Source organism: Equus przewalskii, chromosome 16, assembly GCF_037783145.1.
Source record: "Equus przewalskii isolate Varuska chromosome 16, EquPr2, whole genome shotgun sequence".
NCBI classification, from domain to species: domain Eukaryota; kingdom Metazoa; phylum Chordata; class Mammalia; order Perissodactyla; family Equidae; genus Equus; species Equus przewalskii.
Genome location: NC_091846.1, coordinates 14,455,285 through 14,480,353, shown reverse-complemented (window position 1 = coordinate 14,480,353; position 25,069 = coordinate 14,455,285). Strand labels below are relative to the sequence as shown.

Below are 25,069 nucleotides of genomic sequence, written 5' to 3'. Positions count from 1 at the left end.
TGAACACGTCATCCATGAGTTCTCTAACAGAATGCATAGGCTTGCACACTGAACCAAGTCTACAGAGTGTGAACTGCTTCTTGAGAGTTTTCAGTGTGACCATGAGAGCCATTCAGAAAACTGTCACAGCCACACTTTGTGGATAGAGAACTTCAAGAGAACTGGGAAGAAGAAAGGCGGAAACTCATATCTGCTTTATGTCTGGACCACACCAATTCAGAGGGAAGGGCAGGCAGGGCACCGCAGCAGGAGGAGTTACGCATGACAGTAGCATTGGTAGTGTTTGTATTACAGGTATGGCAACATTAACAGCTCCAGATCTTTCTATGCTAGCATATTTGTTGTCCTTACACTTGGTCAACCCCTAAAAGTTTACATATTTCTTTTAAAAAAGGAAAAGAGAGTTCTTCACAAAATATTTATGCCTTGATGCAAGATCTGTGGGGCAAGGAATTAATCCTTAACAAGAGGATTCAATCTTGTTAATCTGAAATTGTTTCTTTATTTTAAAAAAAGACTATCTCTTTGCAGGTCGACTGCTAGGGAGTATGCTCTGAAAATTATCAAGAAAAGCAAATGTCGAGGCAAAGTATGTATAAGGTTTATTTTTATAAAAATACAATATTCGGGGGGTGGAAACACAAAGATCAGTTTCCAAGTAGACATAAGGTCACCCTAGTTGTTGGATTTGGGTGGAGTAAAATGTTATATACTAATTAGAATGTAACTTTATTCTATAAATATCCCTGGAATAAAAGTTAGTTAGAATGATTGGATGTTATTTCTGTTCCTTATCTATGTTTGTTTGCTTGCTTGTTTACTTTCTTCCATTACTTTTGTGATTTAAGTTTCATTCCATCCTTCTATATGCAATTATAGTTATCAGGATAGGTTCAGAAATTAACAAGCATCATCCAAGGACCTTCAACATCTTATGGCAATACTAGGCTATCTGGAGATCAGAATCTAAGATATACTTATATTTTGCAAAACACATCTCCCTTGATCCTCAGCTGGTATAGTTTTACTCATTTGAGTTAGCTCCTCCTACGTTTTGATGTGTATACTGATTAAGGTAACTTTTCCCTTGGACAGGAGCACATGATCCAGAATGAGGTATCTATTTTAAGAAGAGTGAAGCATCCCAATATTGTTCTTCTGATCGAAGAGATGGATGTGCCAACTGAGCTGTATCTTGTCATGGAATTAGTAAAGGTATGTATTTTGGAAAAAAAGAAACCTGTACAAGACACCACACTTTTCTATATAATAGAGCTCTCTCCTTTGTTTCCTCCCTCCGGTATTCAGCCTCTCATTTCTGTTCGTTGGCAAAATGGTGAAGACTATTAACATTAGAATTATACTGCTGGAGTTCGAGTCCCACCCTTAACCTAAATAGCTCCAAGACCTTGGATATACCTCTCTGTGCCTCAGTTCCCTCATATGTAAAATGAGAATAATAATAGCACCTACCTAGGAGTGTTATTCTGAGGATACGAGGGATGGCTTCCACCAGTCTGTGTGACACAGAAAGTATTAGATACCCATGATTGTTGTTCTTATCATTGTAGTAGAAATTGTTCACTTTTCCATTAATTACATCCAAACATATCACCTATTTTTATAAAAACAAACTTTAAAGTTTTAGTCACCAATGGAATTGGAAGAGGGCACAGTCTAATAATAATGTAAATATTCTACCACCTTTCAGTGAATGTTACAATCTCATCCTGTCATGTAAAATTTATGTTTTTATTCTATTAAATCATAGAATATTGTAATGGCCAAATATTGATAATGGTCGAATCTAGGTGAAAGGTGACCCACCTATTCCCTCTACTTCTATGTTTGACATTTTCACTAATTAGAAGCTTTGAAAAGTTGAATGTTTAATTTCATGAAGTTATACTTTCTCAAGCCTTTTCTATTATGTTAATCTAACTGAAGGTGTAAATAATGTCTACTTTAGTCGTAAAGTGTTGAAAATTAGTCACACCACCTTCTGCATCAACTGTGTGCACCATCAGTGAGATCCTGGGGCTCCAGGAACCGTGTTTGGAATCCTCGGCTGAGCTGGTGGCAGAAATCAGCTCTGTGGAATGTGGGGTTTCCTTTTGTAAATATTTAAGACCGAGAAAGCGTTTAATAAACAAATATGTTACTATATAGAAAAATATTCATTCTAGGGCCTTTAAACTTTCATTATTCAGAGTTGCTTTTTCAGATCTGTTGGCGTTGTTTTTACTTAGTGGTTATTCATATTTATAGATGAATTCTACGTTTTTCTACCTCAAGTTAGGATTTGTTTCTTTCAGAGGGGTCGTAACTTGTTGGTTTGTGGTAACACAAGGTTATTTTCACATTTGAGGATGAGGGAGATAAATATGTTAAATGGTTATTCCAACTAAGAAAGGTTGATTTCATTTATTCAGAAGATTGAGTCAATTTCAGCCATAACTGACTCTTCAGGTTAAGAGTCAATTTCATATTGACTCTTTATTACTAAATAAAGTTTGGTAATTACCAGCATTGTAAATTATACTTTCTCTAGCACCAAGGATAGTATTTTTACAGTGACTTTAATTTTTAGAGCAACAACTTCGAACCATTCTTGTTGCCTCTCTGTGTGCTGTTAAAAATTGATTAGCCCCCTGTTATTGGCTGAATTTTGGAGAGTGAAGACTAAATTAAATTTGAATGTGAGAAATAAAAGAGGCAAAGACTTAGGAGTTCAGAGCATACTTTGTGGGAAAACTTAGTCTGATTGTGAATCACATGCTTAGTCAGGTGACAACAGCTAAGTGCCAGTAGGGAGGTCTTCATTTTACTTAACAGCCTTTGCGAATTCTCTCTGGATGACCAAGATAACCTAACAAGGCCAGAGAGTGCCTACATAGCTCAGCAGTGGGACTCATGAATTGTACCCCTAGATAGTACTCTTAAATTTAGTGTGACCCAGGACTGCTGTGAGGCCAGGTCTAGAAGCATCCCAAGAAGTGAAGGGCAACCCAAGGCTTGACTTGAAAGCCTCCTGTTGTTACCAAAAGTTTAGTCTCTGATCCCACTGCCAATCCAAATAACAAGAACAGAGTCTTGTGAGAAAAAGGAAAGGCTTTACTTTGCCAGGCAGAAGGAGAAAAGCAAAGGGCCAGTGCCCCAAAAGTTGCTTGCTCCCTGTTAAGAAATGGGTAGGGTTTTTATTGGGGGTTTTAGGTAGGGGAGGGGGGCTGTGGCCTTCTTGATCAGCATTTTCCCAATGACTTGTGTCTGGGGCTCCTTCCAGCAGAGGAGACAAAGGATTTCTCAGATGAGTGTCCTTGGCTGTTTATCTCCATGGTGGAAGGTAGACTCTGACGTCAGGAAGCCGAGGAGTTGGGCCTGGGAAGCTTTGGTTTCTTGATATTCTTTGGATATTAGTTTCACTGTAAAAGAACTCTAAGGTCCTGGGATCAGCCACAACTTTAGTAGGAGCCCAGCGTGAGGCCATCTGGACTTTAACAGTTTGTAACTTCTATTTGGCTCTATAGCTCAGGGAGTCAGCAGTTAAAAAAACAAGCATTTACATATGAGCGTAACTAAAGAACCAGGGAACTGGAAATGTGTGCATTTAGTTTTAACCCATATATGCTGGGTTCACTGTAGGGGAACCAATATCAGGGCTGATAGTAGCTAAGAGCCAGTAACACTATAACATTCTCCCTGAGAAACTTAGCTAAAGTTGTGCTTCTCAAACCCTGAGTCCTGTGCTGTGCCAGAGTGCCTGAAGCTATGGAATAAACAAGGCCTGTATTCCAGGAAACAGTGAGGTAATAGTTATTAAGAGTGAAATTCCGTAATTATTGAGAAGAGGACTTTAGACTTCTGCCTGCAGAGGTGTTCACAGGCAGACCGCTTGTGTGTTCAGAGGAAGGCAGGCCTTGTGGAGCAGGTGGCCCTGCAGCCAGGCTCTAGGGGATCAACAGGAGTTAGAAAGACAAAGGGTGTAGAGGGGACATTCCAGGAAGGGGGCTCTCATGAGGACAGGTTTGGAGTGCAGAGTGATTTTGGCTTGTTTTGGTGACCAGGGAAGAAATATCCTACCTGGAGCATCAAGGTAGCTGGTCTGGGTAGTGGCAGGAGATGAGATTAGACAGTTGGAATGAAGGTTGAGGGCAGAACTTGGAAGCCATGGGAAACAGACACTGATTTGTAGAAGAGAGAAAGAAGATATCCACATGCCACATGGGAAGGTAACAGTCAGTACACAGGACACTTTGGATAAAGAGCGCGAGAAAGCAGTGCAGGTTGTGAGGCCATGTGACAACAATCCAGGGGTGATACAGCAAGAACCTTCACTCAGCTGGTGGAGTGGGGTGGCCCCGAAGGCAGTGTATGAGGCGTGCCTTAAAGGAAAGACTGGTAGGGTTTGTTGACTGCTCCTCTGAGGATGAAGAAGAAATGAGATTATAGGAAGCCTGGAGCCTCGATAACTGGGACAGTGGTGGAGTCTTTGCAGGTCACTGTATAGAGCCCCACACACGTACTACTACATGGGGTGCTGTTCACATACACCACTGTGATAAGCCTGCCCCCTGGGGTGGCATGGAAACAACCTGAAAACCCACTTATAGCAGACTTGCCTGAGAGAGAAGCAGGAAGTTGAGAGAGAAAGTGTTCATTTTGAAAAAAAATATATGTGTTTAAACACTTTGGGGATTACTGAGGCTAATGGCCAGTGGGAGAAGCCACCCAAGTGGAGATTATACAGGGTAACAGAGGGCCAGGCCCAGCAGTGAGGTCTGAGTGTTGTCAGCTTAAGTGCCGTGTTGTGCTTTTGCTACTTAAAAAGAAACATTAAGTCCTTTACCACCGTAGATAACAGGCAAACACAACTGGCTACTGTGCTCTGCTGTTCGGTGCATTGTATGCGAGAATGATGCAAACATCGTTAGGACATCAGACCCAAGTTCTCTGAAAGGGTTTCAAATCCATGCAACTAAAATTGGAGCCTAAAATCATTCTGTTTCACCAGATAATAATAAATTAGCCGAGAAGAAGGGAAACAAAAGTTCAGATGAATAATGGTCCTAGAAAACTTTCTTTGAAATTTCTCCAGCCTCCTCCCTCTCTTTCTCTCTTATCTTTGGAATGACAGTTTCTGGTCCTTTTCTCTCTTCCTTACAAAGAAGCACTTTATTGAAAAAGAAAACACTGTGCGCACTCCAGGAGAGCTAACTCTGGAGAGTGGAGGCAACTGGCTGTGTGTGTGTCTTCATTTCACAAGGCAGCAGAACGTTTTGCTGAGGGGGCAGTTTGCAGTATTGCCTGTTTCTCATTTGGGGAGGTTTAGGATTATGAATTTGAACTTCCTCTGGCAGTTGGCATGAGGCGTGTAGCACGTGCCACCAGGACACCCAGGTGTCACAAGGCCTCTGCCCTGGAGACGCGACTCCACCCGTCTTCCCTGGCCGGGGCCTGTGGAAATGGCTGCCTGTCTGAGGGCAGAGCATCCTCATCCTGCTTTTTCCTTAGAGCTCTGGAGGAAATATCGCTGGCTTTCACAGTAGAGAGAGAAGTCACCATAAAGTCTCTGAGGCTTTGAGAGGGAAGTGGCAGGGAAATCCCCAGGCGCTCAAAGATCCTGCCTGTGTTCTTCATTTCCTTTGGAGTCTGTCAGTCGCCTCTCCAGGCGGCCCCATTGGACCATCTGTTATAATGTGCTGCTCCTCCTACTGTTCTCTTCTTAGGGAGGAGACCTCTTTGATGCTATTACTTCCACTAACAAATACACTGAGCGAGACGCCAGTGGGATGCTGTACAACCTGGCCAGCGCCATCAAATACCTGCACAGCCTGAACATCGTCCACCGCGACATCAAGCCAGAGAACTTGCTGGTAAGAGGAGTTCCCACTTCAGGGCATCTGGAGTTCCAAGCACTCATGAGTGAATTTGAGTATTTCTCTTTTTTTCTTTTCTATTTGCTTTTCTTTCTTTTTTAGAAAGATTACCTTAAAGGCTAGCTTCCAGCTGGCCTTCAGTGACTAGCTGGAAACCAGTCTTTTAATTTGATCTATAAGGGTTACTGTGCCATTAGGAGCACTTGACTTACCAGCAAGGAAAAACCTGAGGCAGGGCTGGGAAGAGAGCTCAGGAAATCTGGGGCGGCTGTTAATACCTTGGGGTAGGCCAAGATAGATACAGCACTTTTATGTTAGAAAGTTTGTACTTGGAAAAAAAAAAAACAGGAAGCCCCTTTAGACTTTCTCTTAGTCTCCCAAATGTACATCCCAATAATATGATCTAAGCTAAGAGAATAAAGCAAAATGAGTTTTAAAGACCCCAGCCCCTCAGCATAAAAATAATCATGATAAAGACTGATTTTAAAAATCAGAGGCATTCTTACCCCCTTTATGACAATTAGTTTGCTGTTCACAAACTTCATCTCTCTGGGGAAACAGTGCTAGTTCTGCAGGCAAGCCAGTGAGGATCCCCTCCAGGTCCAGTTGTTAAGGGGACAGTATTGGAAAGAACTGAAGAGACAGAGACCGGGCATCTGGGATGTGTCACTGGTGAACATGGGAGTAACATAATTTTCTGCCTATTCAAGCTGGAATTTTAATGAAATCTGTTCAATCTCCCCCACCCCCAAGATGCTAGTTCTTCTTTTACTTTCATTATCCAACCCCAAGTGTCATGTATTATGGGTAACTATTACTTTGTCCATCTCTTCAGAAATCTGGGAATTGAGGACTCTCTTTCTGAAGCAGTATTTCTCCAAGGGTGGTCCAGACTCCCTGCATCAGAATTACTCCCAGATGCCTGTTAAAAATGCAAATTTCTGAGCCTCCCTCCAGCCCTGCCAAATCAGAATCTGGTGACTGGTGACAGGGTGCAGGTCTACACTGCAGCCACCTCCCCACATGGTCTGAATGAACACTCAAGTTTAAAATGAGATGAGCAACCCAGCTCCCAGCACCCAATAAAGTCTGAGATCCTCCGTTATGGAGCGCCACCTCCGTGTGCCCTGTGCTGAGGGCTTTATGCTCATCTCATTTAATCCTCACAACAACCATGTGGCGTAAGTTCTATTACTGGCCCATCTGAGAGGTAAGGAAACCTGGGTGTTTAGAAGTTAAAAGACCTGCTCAAGGCTGTAACAACTCAGAAAAGGAAGAGCCAAGATCTCACTCTCACTCTGCCCTGGTCCAAAGTCCAAGTTTTTAAACACTAGACTACAGAGAGCTGTGAATTAGGGAGAGAGCTTTATTGCGTGCGTGCATGCCCTGTGCCAGGTACTGTGCAGAGAACAGAGAGACATGCCTTCATGGAGCTGAAATTCAAGAAGGAAAAATAGCCATTCAAGAAATAAATACACGAGCAATTAGTTAGTTGCAATTATGTTAGTAATCTTGTAGCTGCTGGCTAATGAAGGCAGCTGAGGTCAAACAGAATTCTGATTTAATTGCCCCTCAAATTCCACATCTCCGAAGTAGCCTGAACATTCTCTTCTGCATAGTCACCTCCATAAACTGCAGCCATTTTCTCTCGTCTGCGCTCATTATTCCTGTGTCCTGAATTATGCAGGATTGTCTCAGGGGAACAGACTTACAACTGGGCCTTTGTTTAAAATCTTCTCTAGCCTCCGAAAATTCAGTGACTGAAAATTAAAGTTTTATTTCCCTTCCCCTTTTTGCAGTTCAATTTTGTGTACCCATTGTTCACTTGCGTCTCACCAGAGCATTATGTGTTTCTGTAAATGCCATCAGTGATCACAGAGCAGTGTACTTTTACTAAAATTACAATTTGCAGGATACTTTGTAAGTATTGTGCTCTTTCAAACATTTTAAATTACCCAGAAAGAAAAAAGTTTTCTTTTTTCTTTCTTTCCTCATTTAAGAATATTAAATACACACCATTGTGGTCACTCATAATATAAGTTTAAAATATATATATGAAAAACTAAACTACTTCTACTTTGCTAGTATAGTAATTTCTTACTATAGGGAGTGTTAAGGGTCGATGAGTTTTGCGGGATAAATCTGTTATAGGATAAAATAGGAGAATAGAATAAGTTTAACAAAATTAGGGTGACACTGGTAATTGCACTGGAAACCTCTGTTAATTTCGCATTCTGTTGACCTCTGTGTGGAAATGAGAGCACTGTCGTGGGAGGCACACATTCACATATCAGGATTTATAGTCAGACGGACGAAGTTCAAAACCAAGTGCTTTACTCTTCCACTGGCTTGTCTTGTGACCTTGAACAAGTTACTTAACTCCTCTGAGCCTCCTTTAAGGGGATTTTATGAAGATAAAGAGATAACATGTAACTATTAGTTACCTTCCTTTTTATTTCCCCTTGATTTGTAATAAAAATTAAATTATTCCTAAAAATAAAACTGTTTAACAATAATATTATGTGTTGTAAAAATCATCTCTCATCTTTTTTTGACATTGCTTTTAAAATTTTACGATTTTCCCATGCATGGATTTGCCATCTCGTGGCAAAACGTAGAGCTGCAGACTGTTTGAAAAGTGCTAGGATAGTTTGAATGTAAAGATTTTGAATCCATTTTCTTACTACGGAGAAACTTACCAAATAAATAAAAAGGCCTCATGCATGCTTTGCATTATTGTTTTATTAAGAGACCTCAAAAAACCCTATGAAGTGTTACGCTGCTGATGAGATTTTTGCTGTTCAAGTGTTAATGTTTGTTATAACTAGCAAAGGATTATTTATAAATGTCTAATTCAGGTATAGATTTCACTTTATTGTAGTATCATTGCATATACAGAACTTTTAGAACTTTGTCTTTTTAATTCTTATAGAACAATATAAAAATATTGTAACTTGTCTTTAAGGATCTATATTGATCATAGGAATGATTTATTTAAGCCTAAGTAGTTGGTCAGGTCAAAGCATTTTAATGAGAAAATATGATTTGATTTACAGTGATGTTTCCAGCCACATTGTAGGTGAAAACTGGGACCTGACCCAACAAAAATACTTCTTATAATTTTATTACTGTGTCATTACTAAGATTTTTTTCACAAGGTAATCATATCAGTGACTTTATATGTGTGTGTGTGTGTGGGGGGGCTGTTTGCTTTGTCAGACCTGGTGCTTAATGGTCCATATGGACAAGTGACAGGTGAATGAGAGGGTGGATGAGATGACAGAGTGAATGAGTGATACTTCTTCACAGAATAGAGGACAGACCCAATGCGACACGTCCAAGCCATTTCTCAATTCATCTGTTACATTGAAGACTCACGTTGATCTCAGTCTAAACTTCACTGGGTGGGCAGAGAAAGTACAGTGGGACCATTGTGTGTGCGTGTATGTGTCTGTGCCGTGATAGTTTATGACTAAAAGGAACCTTTTGCTTTTTTCAAAAAAAAAAAAACTAAGATCAACTGCCTTCAGTTCACATAAGTCACCACTAGATGGCAAGCTTATACCCTTGGCAGCAAAGATCATCAGGGGCAGCCTGTGTTTCTTCCAAGGAGCTGAGAGGGACTTTTATTTATATATTTTTTTAATTAATTTATTTTTTTAATTGAAGTATAGTTGACATACAATATTGTATTGATTTCAGCTTAAAACATGGTTCAACATTTATATACATTACAAAATGATCACCCTGCTAAGATTAGTAACCATCTGTCATCATACAAAGCTATCACAATATTATTGACTGTATTCCTTATGCTGTACGTTCCATCCCCATGACTTGTTTATTTCATGACTGGAAGTTTGTACCTCTTATCCCTTCACCTATTTCGCCCTTCTCCCCACCACCTACCCCTCAGGCAACCACCAATTTGTTCTCTGTATCTATGTCTGTTTGTTTTCTTTTGTTTGTTCATTTGTTTTGTTTTTTTAGATTCCACATATAAGTGAAATAATACTGTATTCTTTATTGTTCTGACTTATTTCACTTATCATAATACCCTCTAGATCCATCCATGTTGTCACAAATGGTAGGATTTCATTCTTTTTTATGGCTAATATTCCATTGTCTATATATACCACATCTTCTTTATCCATTCATCTGTTGATGGACACTTAGGTTGCTTCCATATCTTGGTTATTGTAATCAATGCTGCAATGAACATGCAGTGCTGATATCTTTTCAAATAAGTGTTTTTGTTTTCTTCAGATAAATAAATACCCAGAAGTAGAATTGCTAGATCATATGGTAGTCCTAGTTTTAAATTTTTGAAGACCCTCTATACTATTTTCTATAGTGGTTGCACCAATTTGCAATCCCACCAACAGTGCACAAGGTTTCCTTTTTCTCCACATCTTTGCCAACACTTGTTATTTGTTGTTTTTTTCATAATAGCCATTCTGACAGGTATGAGGTGATATCTCACTGTGGTTTTGATTTATATTTCCCTGATGATTAGTGATATTGAGCATCTTTTCATGTGTCTGGTAGCTGTCTGTATGTCTTCTTTGGAAAAATGTCTATTTAGGTCCTCTGCCCATTTTTTAATCAGATTATTTGGTTTTTTTATATTGAGTTGTATGAGTTCTTTGTATATTTTGGATATTAACCCCTTATCAGATATATCATTTGCAGATATCTTCCCCCACTCAATAGGTTGCCTTTTCGTTTTGTTGATGGTTTCCCCACTGTGCTTTTTAGTTTGCTGTAGCTTCATTTGTTTATTTTTGCTTTTGTTGCCCTTGCCTGAGGAGACATATCCAAAAAAATATTGCTAAAACGAATGTCAAAGAGTTTAATATCTGTGTTTTCTTCTAGAAGTTTTATGGTCTCAGGTCTTTCATTTAAGTCTTGAATCCATTTTGAGTTTATTTTTGTATATGGTGTAAGAAAGCGGTTCAGTTCCATTCTGTCCAGTTTTCCCAACACCATTTATTAAAGAGACTGTCTTTTCCCCATTGTGTATTCTTACCTCCTTTGTCATAGATTAATTGACCATATAGGTGTGGATTTATTTCTGGGCTGAGAGGGTCTTTTAAAATATATACACAGATGCCACTTCTTTAGGAAAATTAAAGTCTTTACTGGCAAAAATATAACTTACTTCACTAGTTTTATTAGATTCCAGAAATAAGCACAGTAATTTTCTTGAAATATAAAAGTTTATGTTCAGAAGCCTTTTTCCTTCCCAGCTCCCTAATACTCTCTGGGAGAAAGCAGTTTCTAAGAGAAACTGCCTGTCTTGGTCAGAAATTTTTCTTTAGAAACTCTGTGTCTAGGTATTTGTGCCTGCTTCTAGCTGCCCATCAAAATGGCATGTGTAGCTCCTGATCCGCAGTTTCATTAAGTGGATTGTGTCTAGTAATAAGCTATCCTGTTTTCCCTAAGTGATGACCATAGGTTGTGCTTCAGCTTTTCTTAGTTTCCAGTTCAAGCCAACACCAACCTCAAAAGATAATGAATTTCCTTCTGCCTTAATCCCATGACTCATAATGCCAAAATAAATCTATTTTGTGATAGGATAGCTAACTACACTGGTAGACAAGGCAAATGCCCCAGACAGAGTATATCTAGACTTCATAGACAAAAACATAGTTGAGTGGATTTGTAGTCAGTCCACTGTACTATGAACTTGAGCCACCAGAGTGTTGATTAATGGATTGGGGATCACCCAAAGGAAGGGAGCCAGGGATCTCACAGGAGTCTGTTACTAGCTCCACTCTAATCAGCACTACTAGTGACTTGAAATGAAGATGTATTCTACCAAATGACAGAATTGACATCCAAAAATATCTTTGGCTCTATAAAGGTCTAAAATCAGTTAAGATAAAATTTAACAAGAGATAAAAATAAATCCCTGTGGACTAAGTGGTTTTGGTGTAGTTGTTTTATTAATCATTGTGGAAAAACAGAAATGGGAAAACTTGGCCTTACGGGGTCAAAAGACTGTTAGTTGACCGTAAGTTCAGTGTGAGCCTCAGTGTGACGTGACTGCTAAAAATACCAAGACTCCTCCTTAGACTTCTTTCACTGAAAGACTGTCGCCGTCAAGAGAGTCCTCCACCTTGCTTATATAACCACATCACCCCTCTGGTGAGGGACCTGAATACATCATGTCAGGGGCCTTAAGTTGAGCCCACAGAAGGGGTGGAGAAAGTGGAGCATAGTAGCTCTCAGTGAATATGGCTGCTAAATGGAAGATGGGAAAATGTTTTTCTGCCATATTGGAGAGCACTGAACTCAAACTAAAGAGAAGGCATTAAGGGGCGAGAGATTTGAGACTGACGTAAGATAAAACTTTCTAACAATTATACCTGTTTCAGAATTAAATGGCCTTTATTACAGGTAGATTGTGGTCCTTGAAAATGTTCAAGCAGAAACTGAATGATTGTTTTTCATAGGTGTTTAGAAAAAAAATCTGCTCTCTGAATTTGGATAAAAGTTGAGGGAAAACAGAAGAAAAACAACATTTCTCCAAACATTATTTAATACAATAATGTGCCAGTTACTCTGCTAAGCATTTACTGAGGGCCCTTCCCCAAGGATCTGTGATTCCAACACAGAAAAGACATGAAGTAAGAGAGGAGGATGTCCCTTTGGTTTGTCTACATCTGTCTGCTCTACTACTCATCCCTTCTGTCATTAAGAACTTAAATAATATCGTTTATTTCATTAAAAATGACATGGCCTGAGGCTGGCCTGATGGCATAGTGGTTAAGTTTGCATGTTGCACTTCAGCAGCCTGGGGTTCACAGATTCGGATCCCCAGCATGGACCTACACACCGCTCATCAAGCTATTTTGTGGTGGTGTCCCACATACAAAATAGAAGAAGATTGCCACAAATGTTAGCTCAGGGCCAATCTTCCTCACGAAAAATAATAATAATAATAATGACATTGCTTTATTGGGCTATCAAAGATAAATAATAATAATAGTAATGTACATTGTTGGCAAAGTTATGAGGAGACCAATCATCTTATATGTATTGGTGGAAGAGTAACTAGATAGAACCTTTCTGAAAGGTAATTTGGTAACATATAACTGAAGCCCTAAATAACATATGTACCCTGTGACCAAGTAATTCTACTTCTAGAAATGTAACCTAAAGAAAAAAACAGATATGTATACATATATAGGGATGTTCATCTCAGGGTTTTTTAGTATGAAAAAAATATATAGAAACAACTTATCTCAGGGCACTGAGCAGTTAAATAATGGCATGATGGGGAGACAGGAGGGCATAGTGGTTAGAATCATGGACTTAGCTATACTGAGCTTAAGTTCTAGCTCTGCCTCTTGTTAGCTGTGTAACATTGGGCAGGTTACTTAACATCTCTGAAGCTCAATTTTCTCATCTGTAAAATATCAATAAGATTACTTAATAGGATTGTTGTGAAGATCAAATGGGACAGTGATTGTGAAGTTTCAACACAATGCCTGGTACATCCCATCTTCTCAATAAATGGCAGTCGTGGTAGTTGTTGGGATTATCAATATGGTGCATCCATACAATGGAAATCCAGCAGCCACTGAAAATCATGATGTAGATATGTGCTTATCCAACTGGGAAAACATTCAGGATATATTGTCCAGTGGAAAAAGAAAAGCAGGAAAGAGAGAGAAGGCAAGCTCTGGAAGTCCATCCCCCAAAATGTTAACAATGGTTATTTCTAGGTGTCAAGATTATAGGTGAGTTTAATTCCTTTCCCAGTGTTATTATCTGTCTTTTCTAATTTTCATACAATGACATATTGGATATTACTTGTGTGATGAAAATGTAATACAATTTTTTTAAATGGCAATGATTTTGAGTTCCCACAGTTTTAGCAAAATCCTAGGATATACAGTTGCTCACAGAATCTGGAATGTGCATGTTTCTTGTCTCTCACTGCAGCTGCATAGAACTCCTTTTTAGATAGTTTCGTGACTGTTTTAAGGTGAGGATGAGAATCAGGTTTCTGAGAGCTTCCAGTCACTTCTCCATCTTTCCAGATATCTCTCGTGGAATACTTTGAAAAGCTGTTTCATTTTTTCCTCTAATGCTGTTATCCCTCTTCTGGATTCTATGCAACTTTCGTTGTTTCACTTACCTTTTTATTTCATAAAGATTTTACATGTGGGTATAAAATGGGTTTGGTTTTCTTAAGAATTAATTTTTTTTCCAGGAGGTTTAATTCTAAAGTATGTGGACCATGAAGTGCATTTTGTAAAATAATTCCCTGCACAAATGTTGTTATACTTCATGTCTTAAAGGTTAAAGATTTAAATTTAATCTATTTTCCTCAGAAAGCATCGTAAAGGCCATATACCATGGCTGGAGGAAAATCAATATCTTTTTAGAGGGATACCATATTTGTTAAAAAGTAAATTAACTTTTTTTCATGGCTTTGTCGATTTCATGCCTTTTTTGTTCAATTCTATTTGGTGAAATAATTTTCAGTACCTACTGTGCTCCTCTGTGAAAAATATTTCGGTGGTTACTAATGATTCATTAGCCAGCATTTCAATGGGGCTATCCTTAAATTTGTAGCAACATTGAGAATTATGTTTGTTCCAACACATCTGTTATGTTAGTCAGCTTTTAGTTCTTTATTATGGGAATCTCAGAAACCATTTGACAGGGGGTCAGGTTATCTGTGAATTTTCATATTATTTTATGGCCACCGGCTGCATTTTATGACTCTATATTAAATCTTTTATTTTTTCAAATAGCTTTCCCAAATGGTCTCAATTTCTAATCCAAGGGAAATCAGGCATATGCCCAAACATCTACTGTTCAGCAAGTTACGGCTACTGTGAAACCCCAAATAAATGAAAAAGAAACAAAAATCAAAGTCTTCTTTAAAAAGAAAAGTCCTGTGTAAAATACCAGTGTGCCAAAAACCTACATCCCTGACCTTTTCCCATATCTATTCTTGGTAGGACCTGCCTTCAGCTTTTAATTGGAACCTTTTTCATAATTATTGCCATTTAACGCATTTAGTCTGTCAAATCATGGGATGTCTTTATAGCCATATAATAAACCCTAGAGAACAACTTCTCTGACTGTAGCCATCTGCAATGATCACAAGAGGAGCTTACAAAACACTGACAGTCTTTATGGTAATAGGATACATATGGCAGCCCACAATTATGTGTAGCTGCATTCAATTAGTGTTGTACAATTACACAGTTTTATTGCTTAGTTAGAACAGTGAAAGCACTACGTACTGGGTAATTTGCACTAATCCCCGTCTCTTTAATAGCCCCTCAGTGTTCAAAATGTGGGGGAACATCTATAGTATTTAAAGGGCCTGGGATGAACATTAAATCATATCTCATGTTGTGAATACTCTTTGATTGACAATTAATGTACTCCCACTGCTTGTGTGGGTCACGTTTTATGGAGGCTTTAAAATACCGTTGTAGCAAAAGTTCTTCATCCATCAGAACCCCGCTGGCTGGATCAGGCTGGCCAAGTCTATCCTTGCGGCGTGTTGCTGTCCTTCCTGAAAGGTGGTCAAGCTGAGGAGACATGCTGAGAACAAAGTCAGAACCGATTCAGAGTGCTAGAAACCAAGGACTTGGCATTTTAAATGTGAACTTGTTAGAGGCTTTTGTGATTCCTAACTTTTAATTAAAAACTTAGTTCAAAGTGAATTTATAGCTGCCATTTGGGAAAATACTTTCTGGAGATGGTTTTGTGAGGAGCGTGTGTGTGTGTGTGTGTGTGTGTGTGTGTGAAGCAGATGTATTTAGCAATCTGTGATTTTAACCAAGGTTTAATTACATATGCAAATAGCCTCACTCATGCCCCTCTGTAATTGGCTCGGGGAGGGAGAAGGGTGAGCCCAGCTCAGGTTGCAGCAGGAGCTAGCACTGCGCCCCAGTGGTGAGGTGAGCTCATTATGCCGCTTAGGAAAGGCTCTCTCCCATTGGAGGAGACAAAGCACTGGAATATATTCTTCTGTATCCTTCTCCCAAAGTGTTGACAGAGAAAAACCCAAAGCAACCTTGTTTCCTGCCCTGCGTGACAGTAAGTTAAACAGAATTCCAAACGAGGGGCCTGGACATGTATTCACCTGCAAAAACATTTTGCTGGAGCATTTTTAATGTACTTGGGTCTAGAAATGTCTTCAATTACATACGTGGGTTAGGTCTTTGTTGCTAAGCTCTTAGTGTCTCTCCTAAGCATCACTTTAAATCTCTTTATGTTCCTGAAAATTCTGCTATATGGTTTTCAAAACAAAAAAAGGGGGGAACATTGGAGAAGAGATTAAAGAGAAATAAAAAGAACATTAAAATGATGGATTCTATGTATTTTATTTAAACGATGTTGACTTCTTTTAGAAATATTATTACTTTTGGGTAATCCTCATTTTATTTATTTTAGGTCAGTTTTTTAGTGCTTTTTTTCCCTTAGTTATTCAAACTTTGAACTTTAGTGCTCAGCTGTATTAAATAAAATTGGCATATGGCTATATGTGAGATGGAATTCCTATTAAGATATAGATGCTCAAAAATAAACCCTTGCTACATGTAAGAGAATTGCATGGCCATATTCAGAACCAAAATGTGACTTGTCATTGGATCTGCCAACATCTGTTTTTGTCCAACTTTTGAATAAAGTTAGGTGATTATACATAGTATGTTTAGAAAAAAGCCGCAAAATTCCTGTATAAATGGAGTTGTGTAGATGAAATCTGCAGAACCTCACAAAACATGCACCCTGAATGTTTGGACCTAACAGAACATCAAAGTGAGCGATTATTTTGCATTTTGGAAAGGTTGTTGGTAACAAAATGGAATTAAGGAAGTAAACAATTCTGCTCTGTCTGGGAAATAAGTTAGATGATCTACTAGATGTTTCCATCTCAAATTTCTTTTCATGAAAAACATTTGCTTGTCATTTGGATGTTCAGAGTAGCTGACGTGCTAAGACAACAATTGAAAGATTTCTTTGGCCTGAGAACATTTACGCTGGGGATGAGATTCAGATGCCTCAAAGCTCCTAACTCAGACTTGTTCATGCTGACCAGGGCTGCACGGCTGTGTCACTAAAGTAGGGAGGACAGTGTCCATCCCAGATGACAACTGGGCAAAGCCACATCTGTGAGGGACATATGGCTGTCTTTGCCCTAACAACCCAAGTGCAGGTGACCCCACAAGCCTCTGCATGCCTGCCCGTGGGCAGCCCAGACTTGATCGTGGTCAAGCCCTTAGAAGGAGGACTGCATATTCTGAGGGTGGAGAAAATGTGAAAGAATATTTTCTGCCCAGAAAAGACACAGTCTCTCCAGAGAGGAGGATCTGACTGCCTGCCTCTGCCAAAACAGTTAGATCCAAATGATCGTTGCTGATGCTGCAGCTTAGCTGGCCAAACATCTGCACTTTATGTTCCAGTGAAATGAGACGTTAATCTACTTTTTCCAAAGGAAGGCAGACAGGGTGTGTGAACAGTAGCGCACCCCTGATGTGTGGAGGTGTGCCTTGCTGTGCAAGAGGTTCAGACCACTGTAGCAAGTACAGATGATCCGAGAGCAACAACAGAAGAACATGCAGGCCTCAACTTGCTGGATGAATTATTTTTATGTACATGGAAAACTTTGCCATTTCCTTGAGGCATCTCCTGGCAACTGCCTTTTCTGGGAATACTAGCCTTTTACTGTGGTTTTCCTTTTCTTTATCTTATTGATTCCAATGGAGGGCACTGAATTGGAATTCTGAATGCCCTTTCATCGTTTCTTTGAAATAATAGAAGTCGTTTGGGATACTTTTTAGAGCAGATCCATTTGGTTTGATCATGGGCTAGAATTAAAGCGGTAAAAATACCTGCCAGAGGTCACATGTGTCCTTTTCTTGATTTGTTGAGTGAAAGACTGGAGACTTTTACTGCCTTAATAAGGAAACCTGGACAGAATGCTGACTCTGCACCTGATAAATCTTTCCAAATTGCCACAGGTGAAATGAAATGTTAATATCCCTTTCAATTATTAATAAAAAAAAATGTAAATAGGTCTTGTTGGAAATATGGGACACTGAAAAAAAACTATTTTAATATACTTGTAGATTTTTTTTCATTCAGTTACTAAAAAACTGCATTTTTAAAGCTTCTTATATATTTAAATGAAGAGGTAATTATTTTTATCCATTGGAGATACTACACTAGATACTTTTCTGTATTTTACTGTATCATGCAAATCAATTTTAATTGTAGAAAACGTCAAATATAGATAAGCAAAAGGAAAAAATATCTCCTGTAATCTTACCACCCAGAGGCGGACGCACCACACTGCTCTTTCAGACATTTTTCTTCGTTATGTATTTTTTTCTTTAATAGATGTTTTATGCAAACCAGTTTGAAAACTGCTGTCCTCACTTCCCAAACATAATTTATTTCAGTAAACATAAACCCACATCACCATTTTAATGGTCTTGTAGCATCCCATTGTATGAATGAATGTACAATTTATGAATGAAGTAATTTGTGTAATGAATTTCCGTTTGTTGCTTGTTCACAATGTTTCCAGTCTGCAGTAACCTAAAGAAAGATATTCTTGTATGTATCTCCTTGCATAATTGCCTGATTTTTTTTTTACTTTATGATGAATACATTAAATTGAAACCATGATGTCCCTCCTTTCTTTGGAAAAGAGCTTTCGAGCTCTTAGTTTTAAGAGATTTCACTTTTTACTCTTACTTTAGGTGTACGAGCACCAAGATGGCAGCAAATCACTGAAGCTGGGCGACTTTGGACTGGCCACCATTGTCGACGGCCCCCTATACACAGTCTGTGGCACCCCAACATATGTGGCTCCAGAAATCATTGCAGAGACTGGGTAAATGCTTCTTGTGTGTTTATTGAAGTGCCGTGCTTGCAAAAGAACTAGTCGGCTTCAAGAATGGGAGAAATAACACTGCTCTGTCCCATCCAAACAGAATTAGCTATCAGATTTCTTTCACTCTTTTTTTTTTTTCACTTTAAAGTGGGAGCCATTTTCTCTGTTTTCCCAATCAAGTTGCCAATTACTGCAATCTTGTTTAAGGTGTCCACTTGGCCTTTGTTAAAGGTAGAACAGCGGTTATTAACTTCAGAGTAAAAAATGTTCAGACTAACAGAGAAACATGCAACGCTAGTAATTAACTAGCTTTTGGAGATAAAAGAAACAGACACTGCTGTGTGCGGTGATTACTGTCTCCTGTGGTTATTTCTCTCAGCTGTCCTTGTTCTCCAGTCCCTGTCCCATCTTGGTCCTCTTGGCAGTGCATTGGTTATCTGTGGAGTGAAAACACCCTTAGGCATTGGAGGGCCATTGGGAATTGGCTGGTTTTTGTGTGCAGTAGTTATCAGATGAGTGAGAATCTCTAGAATCGGAGGAGGCAAGATGGCCTCATACTTACTAAGGACCTACCATATGCCAGGCCCTAAGCTCCTTTACTTAATTCTTACTCTTCCAGTAGATGGTATGATTCCATTTCGCACATGAATAAAATCAGACTTTGATGATTGATGTATCATATAAGCTCATGGCTAGTTGAGTCAGCATTTGAACTCAGATGTGAGTATAAGGCTGTTTGAGTAAAGAGCCGTATTTCTTAGCACGGATCATAGGCAGGGGTCTGAAGCACCATCCTTAAACAGAAGAATTGGGGAAAGGTGGGGCAGCAGGGGGAGACAGCCCTATTCTCTCCTCCCATTAGCAGCACCAACCCACACCTAATGGTCTGGGTTGTATCTTCCACTGTGACCAGTTGGAGATAGTTTTTCTGCTTGTACCATAGACCAGAAAAGCAAAAGTACAGAACAGAGGAGAAGGGAATCCCAGTAGGGAGATCCCTAAGGTGAGATGTGAGGTAACAAGGACTTTTTTGTTCATCAAATTTGAATGAGTTAGGAGCCCACATCTGTGGCCCTCCCTGTCTGCCCTCAGAGGGGGCTGCTTCAGGCACTGCTAGGTTTTCTGCTGTGAGTACTCCGACAGCCTGCTGGGAAGGAGAGGTGTGGGGTCGAAAGGGGATTTGGTTGGGCTCTTGAAGACATTGCTTGGGACCCAGTTCTGCCACTGAATAATTGTGTGATCTTGAGCAAAATTATTAACTTCTCTGAACCTCAGTTTTCTCTTCTGTAAAGTAGGCAGTAATACTTACCCTGTACAACTTACAGAGTTATTGAGAAAACAAAATAAGATATTGTATGTCAGGGCTTTATAAATTGGAAAATGTCCTGTATGTAATTATTATTTCTAAAATTAGGGAGTTAGATAGTCTCAAGAGTCCAACCCTATCTTAAAATCGATGTGACTGTAATAAACCTTTTTGCTGAAGTCCTTCACTTACTGATATTTGGCTAGGAGCCTAAGCACGCATTACTTTGATTTATATTCATGTGCCTTGCAGAGTCTCTTGTTTTTATTATTCTTTTCTTGAATTCTGTTTACTCAGGGGGTTTTAGTTTAGTGTTTGTTGTTGGGTTTTCTGTTTGGTTTGGGTTTTGGTTTGGAATAGGAGTCATCTATTTTGCCACGTCCCGTCTTTTGTCCTGGCCTGACTTCGCTAACTCTAACATCCCTTACTTTTCCAGATATGGCCTCAAGGTGGACATCTGGGCTGCTGGTGTAATCACTTACATCCTGCTTTGTGGTTTCCCTCCGTTCCGTGGGTATGGGCAGCGATCTTTTGTTCAGCACCACAAAGCATTTCTCTATTCTCTGACTGATCCATCGGGCCTTCTTCACAAAAGAGCCCGGAGGAGGAAAAGGACATAATAAGAAATTTGCTTGCAATGTCTGTTATTTCTTCCATGTTGTGCATGTTAATTTACATGCCTTCCATAAATCTTCCTCATATGCTTTAAAAACTCATTGTTTCTTAATTTACTAAAACAGTTCCATATTGACATTTTGAATTGCTTAGAAAGACACATTTTACACACTTACGGGGAAAGGAAGGGCTCTAGTGCATAAGAATGAGGAGACATACCCTGAGTTGACATTTGAGTGCTGTTTTTTCCTTGTTGTTGTTCATCTGGACAGAAGTGGTGATGACCAGGAGGTGCTTTTTGATCAGATTTTGATGGGGCAAGTGGACTTTCCTTCTCCATATTGGGATAATGTTTCCGATTCTGCAAAGGTAGGTTTCCAGTGCCTTCCTCTTCCTTATAGCCTGTGTGTCTTGATGGAGTTATTGATTCATTGTGTGCAAAGTAACTAATGATATCATAAATATGATTTCTGTACACATTTTACTTGTAATTCCTAGCTTCTCTGAGAGTTCACAGTCGTCAAGTCATCTGTTCATAGCCATCCCGACTTATCAAGTGCTTCTGCTTCCCTGGCTTCTCTCCCTGTTGTCACTCCACTTACATTGCTGTAGCCTCTTGCTATGCCCTACCCTCTCCAGGCTCGAGCCCAACTCAGATTTCTGCATAGCTTGTTGTTTCACCTCTTATTGTTTCACCTCTATTGACTTAATGTCATCTTCTCAGTGGAGCGTTCCCACACTACCCTGTTTCCTCTGGCAGCTCTTAAACCCTACCTGGATCACATTATCTTCCTTTGCTTTATTTTTCTCCATAGCACTTTCATTCTTGCATCCATCTGGTATACCATCTAACTACCTATCTAGATAGATAGATATAGATAGACGGATACATCTTATTTATGTTGTTTATTTTCTAACTCTCCTCACTAGAATGTAAATTCCATCAAGACAAGGATTTTTGTCTATTTTACTCATTATTGTATCATCATTGCCTAAATAGTGACCAGTACATAACTGGTGCTTAACATATTTTGAATGATTTGATGAATGTGTAAATTAAACAATTAGTTAATCGCTTAAAGTGGAGAAAGCTCAACATGGGTTGAAGTAATCAAGAAAGACATCATGGGGAAGCCTTGATTTAGCTTGGACCTTGAAAGCCAGGATTTAGAGGCAGAGGGGAACAAGGAATATGGCTTTTGTCCTATGAAACTAAAAGATCAGCCTCTAAGAAAACTCTAAAAATCTTACACTGAGACATTAGTAGACCTTGAGATAAAAAATAAAACTTTTAAATTGATTTCTTAAACTTACGTCTCCAAGCATTGACTTAAATTTTTGAAAAACTGATGTTGAGAAGTAATTATCTTCTGATAATTCAATGTATATGCCTTTCCTTTGGTTGTGTCCTGAATGTGAGTTCAACTTAAAACCTGACTCCTTAGGCCTGGCCACTTTCCGTAGAAAATGATGCATGTTGGGCCCAAGTCTCCGACTTCCTTTAACTGTCCAGGAATCTACCTCTGGACCTAGGAAAATGTGGAGAATTGAGAGAAGAGTCAAAGGAAAGGCACAAAGCTGAAAGGAGATGGGATGATACAGCTGCAGAGGTGGGGGTAGAGGTGTTTCCACCTGTGGGCAGGCTCTTCAGGAACCTGTCCATCTCCCAGTGCCATCAATCCATAACACGAGGGCTTGAAGACACTGACAGAGAGGACCACCTCCTACACCCCCATGGCACTTGGCAAAAGGCATTGTATACAGTGGGTGCTTTAACAAGTTAGAAAGTGAACGTGGAATCTCTATGTCAATGGAAGTAAATCATCCCTATCACGGAGTGGTACTCAAGAGCCTGTGAATGTAAGGAACCAGGTAACACATATCTAACCGTCCTGTTACATGGGAATTTCTAATCCAAAGTGGACAGATGTATGACAAACTCACCATTAAAACGCAAGCTGTGCTTTCCTGGTCCAAATAAATTTGACCTCGTGGGAAGTTTCATTAATTTCAGAACCCTTAAGTCATTTACCACTTAGTAGTTGTAATTTATTTGTATTGATTGATCTTGACGTTTTTGAAGCAATTTTAACAGATTTCCTTAGACTTCTTTGGCTACTAAAGGATAGTTTCTATTTTGCCAACTAGCTGTTGACAATGCTATGTTTTTCCTCATTCCTTTCTTGCAAACCTAAATATACCATCTTGCAGTTAGGAGGAAAAATCCCATTTTTCCTTTCAGCTGCCAAAGTGAAAATTTAAAGTGTTTTTAAAATGTGGTTTCTATATTAAAGTAATTTAGAAATCTGTTGTTAAAGTACAAAATCCTAGACAAAGAAAGGAATATTAATTCTTTAAGTTGTTTAGTTTATTTCTTTTCTACTAAAAACATTTTTTATGAAATTGGTTTCAATATTAATTTCAATTTATTTTTTCTCTCAACTACAAGCTATGCATTTTTAATTCCAAATATTTACCTTTACTTTAATTTTTAAAGGTGTTAAGTAGCTATGGGTAAGTTGAGTTGATATATTTAAGATTTAGAGCTTTTACAAATGCTTTTTCCAAACTAAAAGAGAATTTCTGCTGTTGAAAATGGCCTGATTTTTACCTTAAAAGTTAGACAAATAGAATCAAATGTTCCCTTTCACAGGAGCTCATTACCATGATGCTTCTGGTCGATGTTGATCAGCGATTTTCAGCCGTGCAGGTCCTCGAGCATCCCTGGGTTAACGTAAGTGACTTTCTCCCTTCCCTCTATGTATTCCTAACATTCCTTTTTAAAATTGCAGACTTCCTAATGATATCACCTCCTTTTTGAAGTGTTGTGTTTGTGTTTGTTCCTCCTCCTCAGATGTGCCGGGACAGGGTCTCAGAGTTGTTCCACGAGGGCCTCTATGGCTCAGTGCTCATGTGCATTTTCATGGTCCCTTACAAAGCATTTCATTTGATTCAGATGGAACTGCCTTCTGCTGGGGAGGTGCACATGATCATGACCCCACCCTCAGCCCACAAACTACATTCTGTGGTCCAGATTAGAGCTGAATAATCATCAGTAAGACAGAGCAGATTTCCTGAGTCAGTACTGTTTTTGCATCATTTCTGTGAAAAATATAAGTGACCCAAGGGTCTCTGCGTAAGCCTTGGACTACTCCAACGCAGCACTTCTCAAACTTATGTGTGCTCACAAGTCACCTGGAGATCTCGTTAAAATGCAGATTCTAATTCAGTAGGTCGGAGGCTCTGAATTTCTAAAAGCTTCCAGATGCTGCTGCTGCTATTTGAGTACAACGTTCTAATGATGCTTCTTTAGCTAAGAAAGAATTTCCCAGAGTCATTATTTTTTAACCCTATATTTCTCTACAACTGATATATAAGATTTGTTTTGATTAACTATAATGGTAATTAATACCTATAGAGTGCTTAACTTATGGAGTCTGCCCAGGACTATTAAGCACCTCACATACATTAATTGGTTGTGTTCTTCCTGACAACCATATAATCTAGGTACTATTGTAAACCCTATTGACAGATGTGGAAGCCCCATAACTGGGTTTAATGGTTCCTACTCCCAGAATAGAGGACAGATATCACTTTGGAACTGGATATGGACAGGGACATAGGCATGGACAAGCATAAAATTGTTAGCTCATTGACATAAATTTTGCCAGCCTCCATACTACTTTGAAGGATCTAACTGTAAGTTGAACACAACAAAATGTTCCACTTCTCTGAATTATCACCTTGGGGATTAGTCAAGTGGTTTTTTCCAAAATAACTCATTATTGAGGAACAGGTATGATTGAAAGCACAGTGTTGAGACAGACTAGAAGGGAGGTGACGGGAGCTTGGATCTTGTTCGTGTTCTGCCATTTGACGGCCATGGGCCTAGCTTCCAGCATTCCATGTCTGAACCTGATTCCTCACAGCCCACTGGGAGGTCATATATATGACAGGAGAATATGTGTGGGTGTGAGCATGCTTAGATGTGCAGCTAAGGTTTGTTTTAAATATTTTCATATAGCAGAGCTTCCTACCTGGTGTACAAATGTGCAAAGATGTTAATCCCATCAGCCCCTGGGACAGTCAGGCAGGGCAGCCAGAGTGCAGGAGTGGTCGCTTCCAGCCTCAGCAGCCTTTGTATTTACCCCAGGGTGCTAAACACTTTACTATGAAGTGGGAAAGGTCAGGAAGCAGCTCATGTAAGCCAAATAACAAGCCTACAAGATAGGCAGGATGGGTGTTATTGTACCCATTTTACAGATGAAGAGACTGAGACTATGGTAGGTGACTTGGCTGAAGGAGCCAAGTTGTGATTGAGAAAGAATTTGCAGGCGAGTATCTTCACTCCAAGCCCAGGTGCGTTGAAGACCTATGTACCATACTACATCTACT

The 25,069-nt window shown here is 39.3% G+C and overlaps 1 protein-coding gene across 12 annotated transcripts in view; it reads left to right on the top strand.

The window, feature by feature from the left end:
• Positions 1 to 25,069, top strand: part of DCLK1 (doublecortin like kinase 1) — a 324,739-nt gene that overhangs the window by 269,551 nt on the left and 30,119 nt on the right. For all 12 annotated transcript variants that reach the window (XM_070578004.1, XM_070578000.1, XM_070578003.1 and 9 more), the window contains 7 exons: positions 532 to 589; positions 1,096 to 1,215; positions 5,727 to 5,873; positions 18,620 to 18,753; positions 20,496 to 20,573; positions 20,947 to 21,043; positions 23,328 to 23,408. In XM_070578004.1, the coding sequence (XP_070434105.1) occupies positions 532 to 589; positions 1,096 to 1,215; positions 5,727 to 5,873; positions 18,620 to 18,753; positions 20,496 to 20,573; positions 20,947 to 21,043; positions 23,328 to 23,408 (715 nt within the window). The remainder of the gene's footprint in view (positions 1 to 531; positions 590 to 1,095; positions 1,216 to 5,726; positions 5,874 to 18,619; positions 18,754 to 20,495; positions 20,574 to 20,946; positions 21,044 to 23,327; positions 23,409 to 25,069) is intronic.